The sequence below is a fragment of the Dioszegia hungarica genome (assembly GCF_025882075.1).
Source record: "Dioszegia hungarica strain PDD-24b-2 chromosome Unknown MKK02contig_8, whole genome shotgun sequence".
In the NCBI taxonomy this organism is placed as follows: Eukaryota; Fungi; Basidiomycota; class Tremellomycetes; order Tremellales; family Bulleribasidiaceae; genus Dioszegia; species Dioszegia hungarica.
In genome coordinates, this window is record NW_026515770.1 from 1623453 (window position 1) to 1635335 (window position 11883).

The following is an 11883-nucleotide window of genomic DNA, read 5'->3' on the forward strand; positions in this document are numbered from 1 at the left end:
ATCGACATTCTAAAAGTACAGTCTCTGCGCGGCTGATGGGGCCGTCTCCACAGGGCAGTAAGGGCACTTTGCCGTTCTCCTTCTACGAGGTATCAGCAAGAATTTTGAGGGCAATTCGAGCGGTCCGGCTTACCCTCCCTTCAACATCCTGGTGAGGCTTTCTTGCGCGAGAACATGGCCGCACGTGAGCATCTTGGGTGGATTGGCTTCTGTCGCTTGCTCCTTCGAGACGGGGCAGACAAAGACGGAGTGATATCGCCGATTCGAAGGTAAAGGTACTTCCAGCTGAAGCATCAGCTCGGACGCCCAGATTGCCATCAGGCAATACACAACACGCAAAATGACGACTGACCGGAAGATCCTGCCATGTCCGCACATTGCCCAGTCTCTCACCCATCACCCTCCTCGCCTTCTCGATCACGCCCAATGCCCCTCCCTTCCCTCCCAGATCCACCGCCACCTCCAGCAGCTCCTCTTTCGCCATCCCATGTCTCCTGCAGAACTCCGCCTGGAACATCTTGCTCAGCGGGTAGTCGTCGTGATTATATGGTGTACCCGCCGTTGCCGCACTAGGATACAGAGAGGATGTGATGAGTTGAAGTACAGGTTGGGTCGGCATGTATACCATGAGATAGGTTCGGGCGTATTCGAGCGCGGCCATTGAGGATGTTGTACGCAGAAAGACGGAGCGGTGGAGGTAGTATGGCAGGGAGCTGGGATGTGGTGGGGTCGCAAGGAACGAGGCGTTCTCTTCACACCAGCTGTGTCTTCAGCTATGCCGTCTACCAGCGTGTTTCGAACTTTACCTGATAGCAGGTTGTAGATCACCGGCCTCTATAGCATTCAGTATACTATATAACTCATCGCTGACACCTCGATCTCGATTCTCGTAGGTCACTCCCATCTCCTGCACGTTATCAGCTCGCTCGCTAGTCAGGCAATCTCAACCTAAATGGAACTCACCTCGGCTCCAACGTCAACCGCCTCCCAGAGCCCACGGCGGCCCAAAGAGTCCAATATCACCCTATCCAACGCAGCCGCTGCGTCTGGTTCGGAGAAGAGCGGGGGATCATTATATGCATCAGAGATGCCAGCGAGGTTTGGCGGGAAGGCCTGCACGTCAGCTCCTTACTCGTCCGTTCAGGCCACTCTGCCGAGCTCACTTTCTCGACCGCCTTCCCTACTATCCCCAGACCATTATACCAGCCCTTCAGCCCCTTCTCCACCTCCTTCTTGCTCTTCGCAACTGCCTTGATCAGGTCCTGGATGACCTGTGTTGGATCCGACCCCGATTGGAGCTGCTCTCGCGCGGTCGCAAAGTGCTTGTCGAGCAGAGACTGGATTGGTCCGCTGGCCGAGGTTCCAGGCTCCGAGGCGAGCGCCTCCAGAGCTGATAGTGCTTGGTCTATATCGTTCATGGCGAGTGAGTAGTAGAGAGGCAGTTGAGCGAGCTGCTCACCCACCATCTAGATCTGCTCGCCCAGTAACACCGTCGGATATGACCGTCCCATATCACTGCCCAAAATACCACGTCATGCAGCCAGCCTCACTCTGACTGCATTTTCAGCTCAACCATCATCTTGCCTTTATCAACAACACCTCTCTCTACCTACTATACACAATACTAGCCCACCATGTCCAACCCAGGCCGATGGCAGTCCCAGAACCCGAACCCTATGCCGGACCGCGGGACGCCCAAGGCTCCGGATATCATCGAATACCTTTGCGGAGGTGAATATCTCCTTCGAATCAAAGGCGGGGTGCAAGAGGTGGCGAGTGGCGAGGGAGGAGGCCGGGACGAGCACTGATCTGCCAGATTGTGGAGCAAAGACACCGATGAAGGGGACGGAGCAGATTCGCTGCAAGGAATGCGGACATCGGGTCATGTATAAGCCCAGAACACATAAGAGTGCGTAATCCTCCTGCTTGCCTCGCCATTACTGTACAATTGAGATGTATTGTATCGAAGCTGACGTAGACAGTCGTATGTTGTGATGCTTGCCTCCAATATGACTTAAGGATTCGCTGACAGATCAGGTCCAATTCGAAGCGCGGTAGCCAAAGCGCACTGCTCAACCCTTGTATACGGACCTTTAGCCTCATCACGTCTCCTCTTCCGGGATAACTCAGTCTCATGTATGTATCGAAGTAAGACCGCCTGCTAGCGGACGCTGCAGTCTGATCGCATCGCTCTGCCGGGGTCAGTGTGTTTGACGCCCAGTTTTGGCGGTTGTTGATGGCGGGCTAATCAAACTCGGCTGATCCTAAGACCTGCTAATGACATAATCAAGCTGCCTCTTGACATGTGACACAGAAACCCTCCTCAGATGAAGACAAGTCGAGGTCAGACCCCACTAGCACCATCGCGAAGTGCAGCCTACTGACCAATAAGGGAATTCCTCAATGGCAACAAGAACCACATACCCATTGATCTTCTTTGCGGCACGGCTCGCTCCTTTATATGACACCAGTGAAACGGTCAAGCAACACGCGCTGGATTGCCAGTCACCGGTCGTATGCCGGCGCAGATAGCAGATATACATACGTCACTCCCTGGAAACACTTCTATGCCACGCTCTCTGACCAATCCGATCTAGGCTGGGACGGCCTCTGTCTCGGGTGCGCTGGTCCCGGACCCGTCCTCCAAACTGCCGCCGCCGTCTCCGATCTCCGTACCACTGCCGTCTGATCCGTCGTCCACCTCGATTGACCCAATGTCCGGCCCCTCCAAGAGTGCGGCCGCAAAGCTGGCCAGGGAACGGTGCACAAGCGACTCCTCTTTCAAGGATTCATGGAATGCCGCCCTTGCAGCGTCTGCCGCCTTGGCCCGATCCGCAGGAAGTCCGGCCCCGCACATCTCCCGGAAGTAGGCCGTGAGCTCGGTGAACGTTTTGAGCTCAAGTGATTCAAGCGCACCGAGATGAGTTGCGTTGTCAGTCAGGTCCGCGACGTCCTCGGTGACCGATTTGACGTTCTCCCTGATGCCGGCCTGGAGGGCGCACAGATGCTGGTGTACCGTATCGTAGACGAGCTGCATCTCCTGTAAGACCATTGGGCGGCTCGTCCCAAGATCTGCCTGTGACGCTTCGTTCCGGCGGACCTCGAGGTTTTCCACAAGCTGGTCGAGGGCCCTCACCAGAGCGGGTCCAATCGAATTGTAATCCGCTTCGGTCTTCCCGTCCAGCCAGTCTTGGAACGACGGCAACAGCTGCGTATCATTTGCGGAGGTCTGTGTCGTGAGCTCATGCATCCTATAACGCACTTGTACGGTGCTGCCGATCAACATACCTGCGTGACAATCTCGCCTCGGAAGCCAGTCACCCACTTCAGATGTTCCAGTGACTCTTCAGCTCCCTGCGGGGCTTCCAAGGTGACCGTGCCCCAAAACTTGTGGTTGTCCTCACGGAAACCCACAGTCGTGACAACCTGTATGTCTGGCTGACCATCCGCACCTTTCATCGTGCGTACGAGCCTGCTGACTCCATAGAGCGTCGGAGCAAGTGATGTGGCCGAGGGTATGGTTGCGGTGGACATCTCGGTGTAGGTGTGATGAGCAGTGGTGATGTAGGGTGGAGTGTCAGTGGTCGATCAGTATGAGATTTTGGGGAAGACCGGACGATCGGGTTGAAGTAGGGAAGGGAAAGGGGGGAATCGAGGCAACGTCCTTTTGACCTGCCCTTGAACTCCTCGCGAGCTACTCGAACACTTCACACCAGGGGCAGCTTATCAAAGGACGTTAAATGACCAGATAGAGTACTCCCAAATGACTCTCTCCTTTCTCGACTTGACGCCACACCTGCCAAGCGGCGATCGCGCCGAGATTTGGATCTGTATAGAGTGAAACGCAATCTAGCGGTGCAGGGGAGCACTGATCAAAAGAGGGTACATGCATTCGAATATGTAGGTCACCACATGCGCTCCTTTCAACTAAGTACGCCGGGATGGACACTTGGTGTCTCATATTTCGCACACCTCGCTACTTGCGGGTTCTGATCTGGGTGGCGGGATCGGGTGGCAAATCCACGATCCACGGCTGGGAGAGCGAGAGCGCATTTGGTAGAGTCAGCAAGGCCCAGATATCGCTTGTATACCGCCACTGATGATCTCCTGTGAAGCTCCCCATGCACCTGTGACTTCGCGCCTGAGCCTTCCTCTCCAGACGAAATACACTGGCCCTCGCCTTGACACCCCAAATGTCACTTGAGCGATTCGAACATCCTACACAAGGGACAGCCTGTCAAAGGAGCATACATGACCAGAGGAAGTACCTGTGAACGATTTCCTCCGTTCACTTCGAGTCGACTCATCGGATCATCGATGTCAACTTTGCGCCACCACCTGCGAGGCGGCGAACGCTCCGAGATCTAGATCTGCATAGAGTAAGACGAAATTTGAGGCGCCCGGGAGGACTGAACAAAACATAGTAGATGGAGATCGACTCATCGAGGGTCAGGCGTAGACTTGCCTTCCTATCATTATCCGATTAGATTGCTGCTCGCACCTGGTTGTCAACCTACGCCTTTCGCCACTTTGCTCAATCTTTGCACACTATAATTACGGACAGTCCGGGTGGCAATTCACCATCTTTACGCCTAAGCAGTAAGCTTTGGTATTCGGTAATATAGCAAGAGCGAGAAGATCCCTCGTGAGCGCACCCAACGGCTGGGACGCCACCAATAGCCACGGACACTTGCAGAAGCGATCGACGATCACTAGGATCGATACCGCAGTACTTGGTGGATGACTAGCGATACAAGGACAAGCAGAGGGCGTCCCAAACAAGGGAGAATATCTGTCATTCTATGCACTCGCAATCCCCTCAATCGTTGAAGCACAGTACGCTTACACACGTCTCACCCCCTGCATGCTGCCGCGTGCATGGCAAAGGTACCAATGGCTGGTGCTGTTCTAATCGCTGACAGCTCGGAGCAGGGTTCACCTCTTGAGCCTCCGGTAATGGCTGTACCACTGACACGGAGTCACTGACGCTCTACCTCCATATCTCGTGCCAGAGGAAGACCTAGTGATGCATAAGCTTCGAACACAGTATATCACAATACAGTCCGCCCCCTCTTCATTCCCCCGGTCCGAGAGAAGCGAACATCTGTAGGATCTGCTTAGAGACTTGATCAAGCCTATAAGCCTCAATCTCCGATGGACTCGAAGATATCTGGCTTGGTGAAGTCTCGAACTCCTCGTCCTCCGGAAACAGGATCTCAAGAAGACTGGCCAGGGACTCGACCCTCACGCCCTTTATCTGAGGCGGCCGCTCTTTGAACGTTGTTCGCGCGGCGTCTGCCTTCTGGGTCTGTTCCACTGAGGGCTCGGTCCTGTCCATATCCCAGTAGAATTTCGAGAGAATGTTGAATATCTCGGTGGCCTTTTTCTCATCGTCAGTGGGACCCTCGAGGCCCTCCGGTAAACCGTCCAGATGCGCCACGACATGTTCAGATTCGGTGGCAGCGCTGGTCTTCAGCTTCTTCAGACCCTCGGATGCCGCAGTATACACAGCGTTGATGGCATCGAAGCGCTCTGGGTCGGCCGCCTCATTCACCGCCGTCGTACGCTGTGTCTTCTTCCACTGCGCCTCGAGGTTCTCGCGAGCGGCTGCAAATGCCGGGAGTTGCTGCTGGTAGGTAGCCCCGCTCTTCAACCAGTGATGAAACCATGGGTGGGACGCTTGTTGGGTCTCGGTCGCCGAGTCCTGCGAAATATCAGCCAAGGTGCCTCTGCATAGATTGATCGCTCTGTGCACATACCTTGTCTTTGACTCTGACTCCATCCAGGTTGTACTTGGATTGTGAGAACAATGGATTGGCGGTCTCGTCGATTTCAAGGATGGTCTCGACCTTGAACGTGGGACTGAAAGTTGCGCGAGTGAAAACACTCATGTCCTTGCGGAAGTCTCCTTTGGGCGTCTTCACGGGTGTCATGGTTTCAATTTGCACTGTACGGGTCGGATGAGGCACTGATCGAGACTGTGGCTGATTGTTACATGATTGGAGCTGGGTGGGCTTGGTGCAGAGTGGCAGAGAGGGGTGTGTGTAGAGGCTAGGGGAAGAATGATGTACAGATGAACAGGGGGGACACCGGTCGATCCCCTTTTATCCCCATCCTCGCCCTCTAGAGCTGCTCGCACACTTGACTCCAGGGACAGTACGTCAAAGGAGGCTAAATAACCAGATAGAGTTCCCGTGAGATTTCCTCCTTTCACGTCAATCCATGAGCGAGGACTTATGTGCGCCTCGAAATTGTGATAAGATTTGCCAAGCGGCGAGCTCCCCGAGATCTGGATAGATCGAAACACAATCTGTCTAGAGGTGCAGGGGACGCCTGATCAAAAGAAGGCGAGGACAGATAAAGGGCCAGTCGAGGATGTGCGCTCCTTTCAAGGGATACACCACGAGTCCACGACGACCGTTTGGCGTGTCAGAGTTGGGAGCCGCACTCCCCTTCGCTGCCAGTGGCGAGCGAAGCACGGGGCGAACGCCAACCTTGGGTCCCGGACAGCCCCTCCTGCCACCGCTGCGCAAATGCTCCCCGGCCAGGCAGGCGGATCCTAGTGAGTTGTAGTGCGACCGATATATGCATGCTGATAAGTACATTGTAATGAGCGATCTGGCCACGGCACATGTACTTGAGGCATCACTCAGTCACGATCTGCTTGGCGTCGAGTACCCACATCGGCACCCGCACCCGGGTCTGACTGGAGGGAGTGAGCATCTGCTCTTGTTGGCGCAGCCTGCTCCTCGCGCGCGTCAACGTGGAGACCCCCTTGCCCACCGTCGACATGGGCGGTCGCTCGCTGCATGACTCACTGGCCGCTACGGCCAGCTCAGAGGCAGCCACCATACCTCTGTTGTAGAGGATGGACTGCAGCGCCTTCACGAATGCCTGATCGTCGTGGTCCTCCGCACACAACTTCTGAATTGCCCCTTTGAAAAAGGTCTCGGCCTGCCATGGCCACCCATGACGATCAGACACGTGGCCCACGAAGCCCTCGATGCTCTCCATCAGTGCCTTGCGTCCGCCTTGGAGGTGCTCGTTCCGCTCGATCGTGAGGTGCGTGTCGCAAGACGGATCAATTCCCTTCGTCTCCACATCCAAAGGCAACGTGACATCGAGCGCAGGATCACTCGTGACATTGATCACAGAGGCACTGTCGTCATCCTCACCATCGACGTAGTAGTCTGGACCATCGTATGAGTAGTAGCGGTCAGCGTCAGCTTCGTGGGATCTTTCGAGACGGCCTTCACACATTCGGTGCAGGAAAACTTGGGCTCGGCGTCGGACATGGGATGATCGTGTGATGAGTGACTATAAGTATAAGATCGGGCGGATAGGCTTGAAAGTTCAGGCGCGATGATGTATAAAGCAGGATGAGGCAGCAGCTCAGCGGGGGCGGCCGTGACGAGCAGCGCTTCCGAAGAGAAGCAAGCAGATACAAGCACTGCGAGAATTTCGACGTGTCAAGGGGTACATCTCGCAATCTAGCACAAAGGTTCGCCTAGATTGTCCAGCGCCCCCAACAGATCGGCCAGGGTCTCGGCCGAACGAGCCGATGGCTGGTCACCCTTTGTGTCATTTGTCAAAGACGCGTCGTCACCGCATCACGTTTCGAGTGGGAAGTCATCAGGTTTGAGGTTAATGTGGTCAGTTCCGTGGTAGATGCAGTCATGGGGTCGTGATCGAGCTTGGCCAATGTGCAAGGGGGGATCCGGAGTCCACCAAACCTATCGTGCGGCCTCGCCCAGATCATCAGCCACTCCCACATCCACCTCCTCCCCCTTTTGCTCCAGATGCTTCACATCCGCCCATGACTGCACCATCCCCACCCACTCCGACCTTCCTTGTACCTTCTGCCCCTTCTTCGTCCCCTCTTTCGCCTCAATCTCCTCCATCCGGCTAAGCACCTCCTTCCACATTGCCCCGTCTCCGTCTCTATTCGATATCTCGGATCGCGGAAAGAGCTGCACCTTCATGATGCTGGTATTGTGACAAGATTGCTTGATGTCGAGGTCGTCTGGATAGGCGAAGCAGAAGGGGAGGTGAATTAGGATCGAGAGGAAGGCGGTGAGGTATGCACCGTGCGATGCGACCAGGATATTGCGTTCCGCAGTTCCGCCAGGCGAGTCAGAGGCAAGGGTCGACGCAGTATCGGTTTGTTGGGCGGCCAGGAAAGAGAGGAACCAGTCGGTGATTCGCTTGCGAAACCTGATACTTCAGTCTCATTCCAGCAAAGAGGAAGAATAGGGTACTCACACGTCGGTAGCCTCGACATCATCAGGCAGAGGGTGACCCTTGGTCCATCGGCTACCTTGCAGACTGCCCAAACACCGCTCCATCAGTCCTGGATCGGTGCGGAGCGGTAATCCAGGATGGTGCTGGAGGACGATCTCAGCGGTCTGTGTATGTCAGCGCTCCAGTATAGCATAATGTTGTAGGAGAGTGGTGGCTTGGGGCTTACCTCTCGCGCTCGCGAAAGACTCGACGACCATGCCTCGTCGAATTTGACATCTTTCAGACGATCAGCCAGCAGTCGGGCCTCTTTCCGCCCATGGTTGTTCAAAGGGGTATCAATATGGCCTTGGATGATACCGCGGAGGTTGCTACCTTGTCAGCTTGGCAGTACAAAGGCCTAGGCCAAGGGGATATGGAGGACATGGACGATCGAAGAGGCGGCTTACTCTGCTGTTTGACCGTGTCGAATGAAATAGACGATCATTCTCAAGCTCAATCTGTCAGATGGAGGACCTCTCCAAGATCTATATACACAGACGGGGGACTAATATTGTCTCCCTGGGGCTGCCTTGCCTCCATTGTCAACAGTGACAAGGGAGCAATGAGGAGCCAGTGTCGCTTCCCCGCAAGGAATGTGGAGTTTGAAGTCTAACTCCGCATTGAGTTGGGAGAAATTGAAGAAACGCGGGTTGCCACAAAAGAAGTTGGGGGGGAGAGTTGAGCGAACGTTCCTCCTCCCTCCACCTCATACTCTCCACCTAACAATCATATAGAAAATGTCATCCCCTATCGTAGTCGCTTTCGGAAACCCCCTCGTAAGCTGGCTTGCCTGTCCCGATGCGAAAGGAGCTGACACCGATAGCTCGACATCCAGGTCGCTGCTGACGAGGGTCAGAAGTACTTGGAAAAGTATGACTTGAAGGCGAATGACGCTATCCTCGCCGAGGAGAAGCACATGCCTATGTGAGCTGACTTTGGCGGAGCTTTGAGCACTGTGCACAGCTGACGCAGCAGCTACGACGATATCGTGGCCAACGCCAAGGTCACCTACGTTGCTGGTGGTGCTGCCCAGAACGCCGCTCGGGCCGCTGCTGTAGGTCCAGCTATGCTCCAACTCCAGGCGGCTAGCTGACGTCGCAGTACGTCCTTCCCCAAGGCTCAGTCGCGTACATCGGCTCCGTCGGTGACGACGACCTCAAGGAGACTCTCCAGAAGGTCAACGACGCCGAGGGTGTTCAGTCCGCCTACCAGGTCCAGCCCTCGCCCACCAAGACTGGTGCCTGCGCCGTCATCTGCACCAACCACGACCGGTCCCTGTGCACCACCCTCCGCGCGGCCGAGATGTTTACCCCGTCCCACTTGTCCACGCCCGAGGTCGCCAAGCTCCTGACTGGCGCCAAGTACTTCTACATTGGAGGGTTTGTTCTCACGCACGGTGTCGAGTCGGTGCTCGAGATCACCAAGGCGGCTAGCTCAGCGGGCAAGACGGTCGTTTTGAACCTGTCGGCACCGTTCATCCCCCAGTTCTTCAAGGTCCAGCTCGAGCAGGTCCTCCCCCACGTCGACATCTTGATTGGAAACGAGAGCGAGGCCGCTGCCTACGCCCAGGCCGCCGGTATGGGAGTGAGTCGAATCCTCCGCCCGTCCTCTGTGCTCGCTGATCTATAGGACTCGGCCCTTCCCCAGATCGCCTCCACCCTCGCCTCATCTACCAAGTCCAACGCCTCCCGCCCCCGTCTCGTCATCATCACCCAGGGCTCCCAATCCACTCTCGTCGCATCCTCTTCCCCCTCCAACTCCTCGTCCAACCTCAAAACCTCGGACGAGAACCCCAAAACCTACCCCGTCCCTTCCCTCTCCTCCGACAAGATCATCGACACCAACGGCGCCGGTGACATGTTTGCCGGTGGTTTCCTCGGCGCGCTCGCGTCCGGCAAGAGCCTGGATGAGTGCATTGAGGTCGGACACAGGTTGGGGCAGATGTGCTGTGGCCAGATCGGGCCCAAGTTGGCTTGGCCCAAGCAGAGCGTTGTCTAGGTGGTGTTAGAGACAGAAGGGACGGGCTTCAACGCCGTCAGGGAACGAGGATGCAGATAGAGAAGGGGAAATCATTGTATTTGATAGGATACGCTCATAAAACATATAGACTAGATGTATTCAACGTAACATCAACTCATGGCCAGTGGAGATACCCCCCATCCCTGTTTGGTATGCGATACATGATGTACCTGAATGTCCATAATCGATCTACCTCATGGTGATACCTGCCGAGTTCGGGATACCTCCCTTCCAGTCCGCTCGCGATCCGCTCGCGACCGCAAACTCAAGCAGTCTTCCCATCAGTGACGCTCCCAACCGAGTACCCTGCCAAACCCTCCTCCTGCTCCTTCTCCCTGCCCCTCGACGCCCACAGCTCTTTTCGCTCCACCATGAGCGTTTCGGCCCAGCCGCGGATAACGGGGTGTTCAAGGTTGGGGACGGAGCCGGTGAAGAAGGGGTGGAGGGTTTGGATATCTTGTGCTGAAATTATCAGCCAAGACTTCTTCTCGACGCAAGTCACTTTGAGCGAGTTGCTCGTAGAAGGCGCAACTCACATCGTTCATACTCAACAGCCTGGAGAGCGAGCTCGAATCGGTCCAGATCCTGCTTCATCAGCTTGCGACCGGATATGCAACGCATCCCATAGGCGTGGTAGCTTACCTTGACGAGCTTGGATTCGGGTGTTTGTCTCGTCTCGTATTCCTGAAAAGTCAGCTGTGTACTGTCGGCAATCACGATCCTCGGAATGACGCAAAACGCACATCCCAAAGCGACCTGAATCGTTCCCGCGCCTCCTTGTTTCCCGGTCCGCCCAGCATCTCCTCCAAAAAGTTGTCCATCGCCCGCTCTTCCAGCTCATGCTTTGCGTCCGGCGAGACACCCTCTACGGGGGTGATATCGCCAACACTGAGAGTCGGTCAGCTATAGATCTGCGATCCCGTTCGAGAACAAATTAGCTCACTGAGCTTCCGCGAGGTCGTGAACAAGAGCCATCTATCATGTTAGCTTGGGTTCTCCTTGTCCGGCAGGGCGATCGGTCAGCTGTTCCGGAGACTTACCATGACGCAACGTGGAATGTCGAGTGGCTTTTCCCCGTTGTTTGGGATCATCATCGCCATGAGCGCCATACGGCACATGTGATCCGAGATACTTCCACGTCAGTTCGTGGTCTCTTACTTTGAACCATCACTCAGAGAAGCTGACCTCTCTGCTTGATGCACCTGGCGCGGTCAGCTCATATCCTACATTCCGGCCCAATAGCTTTCATTCGAGAGAGCGAACTCACGCCTTCTCGCACCCATCCTGTCCGCTTCTCGATCTGTCTCATCAGCTCATGTCCAGGAGTCGCTTGTGCCCCTTGAGCACAAAGAAAACGGACCCACCTTCAACCTCTCCAGTAAGTGGAGGAAAGCAAGCGTATCAAGCGCTTCATTCCCAGTAGATCTGCCAGTATCAGCTCGTTCACCATATCAGATCACGTCCCGATCAGCTGGACCCACTTGTACAGCTGCGCGAGCGGCTTGCCGCCTGCTCCAGTCGACATGATAGGCTTGTTTACAGGGTATCGCGGCTCGGTCTCGGTATCGTGATTGGAGTTTTCCA

General features: G+C 55.5%; 7 protein-coding genes across 7 annotated transcripts; 2 read left to right on the forward strand and 5 right to left on the reverse strand.

Moving 5' to 3' along the window:
* Positions 1–9: 9 nt before the first annotated feature.
* MKK02DRAFT_26607 (putative negative regulation of gluconeogenesis-related protein) lies at positions 10–1418 on the reverse strand (the record flags this gene model as incomplete). Its single annotated transcript, XM_053087224.1, has 6 exons — positions 10–82; positions 134–285; positions 353–761; positions 807–907; positions 964–1113; positions 1164–1418. The coding sequence occupies 6 exons, from the start codon at positions 1416–1418 to the stop codon at positions 10–12; spliced, it is 1140 nt and encodes a 379-aa protein (XP_052945396.1).
* A 1175-nt stretch (positions 1419–2593) lies between these two features.
* MKK02DRAFT_33000 (uncharacterized protein) lies at positions 2594–3534 on the reverse strand (the record flags this gene model as incomplete). Its single annotated transcript, XM_053088625.1, has 2 exons — positions 2594–3229; positions 3289–3534. 2 exons carry the CDS (start codon positions 3532–3534, stop codon positions 2594–2596), a joined length of 882 nt encoding a protein of 293 aa, XP_052945397.1.
* A 1000-nt stretch (positions 3535–4534) lies between these two features.
* MKK02DRAFT_33001 (uncharacterized protein) lies at positions 4535–5933 on the reverse strand (the record flags this gene model as incomplete). The annotated part of the gene is given in 6 exon segments (XM_053088626.1): positions 4535–4592; positions 4656–4744; positions 4847–4968; positions 4988–5020; positions 5161–5704; positions 5760–5933. The coding sequence occupies 6 exon segments, from the start codon at positions 5931–5933 to the stop codon at positions 4535–4537; spliced, it is 1020 nt and encodes a 339-aa protein (XP_052945398.1).
* A 442-nt stretch (positions 5934–6375) lies between these two features.
* MKK02DRAFT_33002 (uncharacterized protein) lies at positions 6376–7310 on the forward strand (the record flags this gene model as incomplete). Its single annotated transcript, XM_053088627.1, has 4 exons — positions 6376–6562; positions 6676–6715; positions 6846–7062; positions 7155–7310. 4 exons carry the CDS (start codon positions 6376–6378, stop codon positions 7308–7310), a joined length of 600 nt encoding a protein of 199 aa, XP_052945399.1.
* Positions 7311–7733: 423 nt separating this feature from the next.
* On the reverse strand, positions 7734–8725 carry MKK02DRAFT_44321 (histidine phosphatase superfamily; the record flags this gene model as incomplete). The annotated part of the gene is made up of 4 exons (XM_053092879.1): positions 7734–8214; positions 8263–8405; positions 8468–8609; positions 8688–8725. The coding sequence occupies 4 exons, from the start codon at positions 8723–8725 to the stop codon at positions 7734–7736; spliced, it is 804 nt and encodes a 267-aa protein (XP_052945400.1).
* A 292-nt stretch (positions 8726–9017) lies between these two features.
* MKK02DRAFT_26098 (adenosine kinase) lies at positions 9018–10278 on the forward strand (the record flags this gene model as incomplete). Its single annotated transcript, XM_053087139.1, has 5 exons — positions 9018–9056; positions 9104–9204; positions 9256–9334; positions 9382–9864; positions 9910–10278. The coding sequence occupies 5 exons, from the start codon at positions 9018–9020 to the stop codon at positions 10276–10278; spliced, it is 1071 nt and encodes a 356-aa protein (XP_052945401.1).
* A 286-nt stretch (positions 10279–10564) lies between these two features.
* On the reverse strand, positions 10565–11824 carry MKK02DRAFT_25474 (uncharacterized protein; the record flags this gene model as incomplete). The annotated part of the gene is made up of 10 exons (XM_053087048.1): positions 10565–10761; positions 10836–10884; positions 10942–10983; positions 11043–11187; positions 11243–11274; positions 11340–11430; positions 11485–11501; positions 11567–11599; positions 11664–11724; positions 11781–11824. The coding sequence occupies 10 exons, from the start codon at positions 11822–11824 to the stop codon at positions 10565–10567; spliced, it is 711 nt and encodes a 236-aa protein (XP_052945402.1).
* Positions 11825–11883: the final 59 nt, after the last annotated feature.